Genomic DNA, 1018 nt, shown 5'->3' with positions numbered 1-1018 from the left:
CGAACCCATGACCCTGAGATTAAGAGTCTCATGCTCTGCCGACTGAGCTAGTCAGGCTCAGTTTCCTGTTTTCGGGGGTGCTTTTAGATAACCAGGAATGATAATATTGTTCGAAACGTAACAGAGAGGAAATGTGATGAACTAGATGATGATGGATGGATGGATGGATGGATGGATGGATGGATGGCTGGATAGATAGATAGATAGATAGATAGATAGATAGATAGATAGATAGATAGATAGATAGATAGATAGATAGATAGATAGATAGATGATAGAGATCTGATTTATCTGCTTACCAGCAAACTCCTGAGGCAGCATCGGTCTGTTGATTACAATCTGAAATGCCGCCATCCAGCTTCTCTGATCCTCTTCAGTCTCACAAGCAAAAAGAAACTTCCTGTCTGGGGTCACTATAGTGATTCCAAATGGCCAGTGAGTTCCCACAACAGTGGCAGGGAGGCCTGGCAGCACAGTGTAGCTGTTTTCCTTACTGCCAATGAAAACCTCACCTCGAGCGTAGGCATCCTATGATTGAAAAACACATACATGACCATGCAGAACACATTTTTTTAAGGATCCGAAGCTATATGGTTGTCCTGAAATGTTAGGCACCATAAAAGGAGTTATACATTTGTCTCCTCAGGTCATTTATCACACAAACTGAGTTGTTTATAGTGCAAACAAGAGGCACAGCAGCACCTACTGGTGACTGAGGTCAAATACAGGATTGATACATAATTTCTAGTATGTACCAGTGGATCTTTGAAGTACATGAGCCTCCTGTCGTCCATTGTAAACCATCTCTTCTTAAAGCCTTCGGTGTGCTGTAAGTACCATAAAAGAAAGGTCTTAATATTGCTTTTAAAACAAGTAAGTTTAAATCATAATTGTCAGTAATAATTTTCCATTGGAATGAAGAAATATGAAGCAGCAGATTACCTTTGGTCCAGTCTTCTCCATGTAACCCTCCTTTATGTAGTTCCTGGTTAGCTTTGGTAGCAACTATGAAAAAATT

General features: G+C 40.4%; 1 protein-coding gene across 1 annotated transcript in view; it reads right to left on the bottom strand.

Moving 5' to 3' along the window:
- LOC107095390 (arf-GAP with dual PH domain-containing protein 1-like) overlaps positions 1-1017 on the bottom strand; it is a 16045-nt gene extending 15028 nt beyond the window's left edge. Inside the window, exons 1-3 of the mRNA XM_015391466.1 lie at positions 943-1017; positions 756-827; positions 300-528 (exon numbers count right to left, since the gene is read on the bottom strand). Coding sequence (XP_015246952.1) covers positions 300-528; positions 756-827; positions 943-963 — 322 coding nt within the window. The 5' untranslated portion in view covers positions 964-1017. The remainder of the gene's footprint in view (positions 1-299; positions 529-755; positions 828-942) is intronic.
- Position 1018: the final 1 nt, after the last annotated feature.

This window comes from Cyprinodon variegatus, unplaced genomic scaffold (assembly GCF_000732505.1).
Source record: "Cyprinodon variegatus isolate N-32 unplaced genomic scaffold, C_variegatus-1.0 Scaffold543, whole genome shotgun sequence".
Lineage (NCBI taxonomy): Eukaryota > Metazoa > Chordata > Actinopteri > Cyprinodontiformes > Cyprinodontidae > Cyprinodon > Cyprinodon variegatus.
This window is presented reverse-complemented; position numbering and strand designations above follow the sequence as displayed.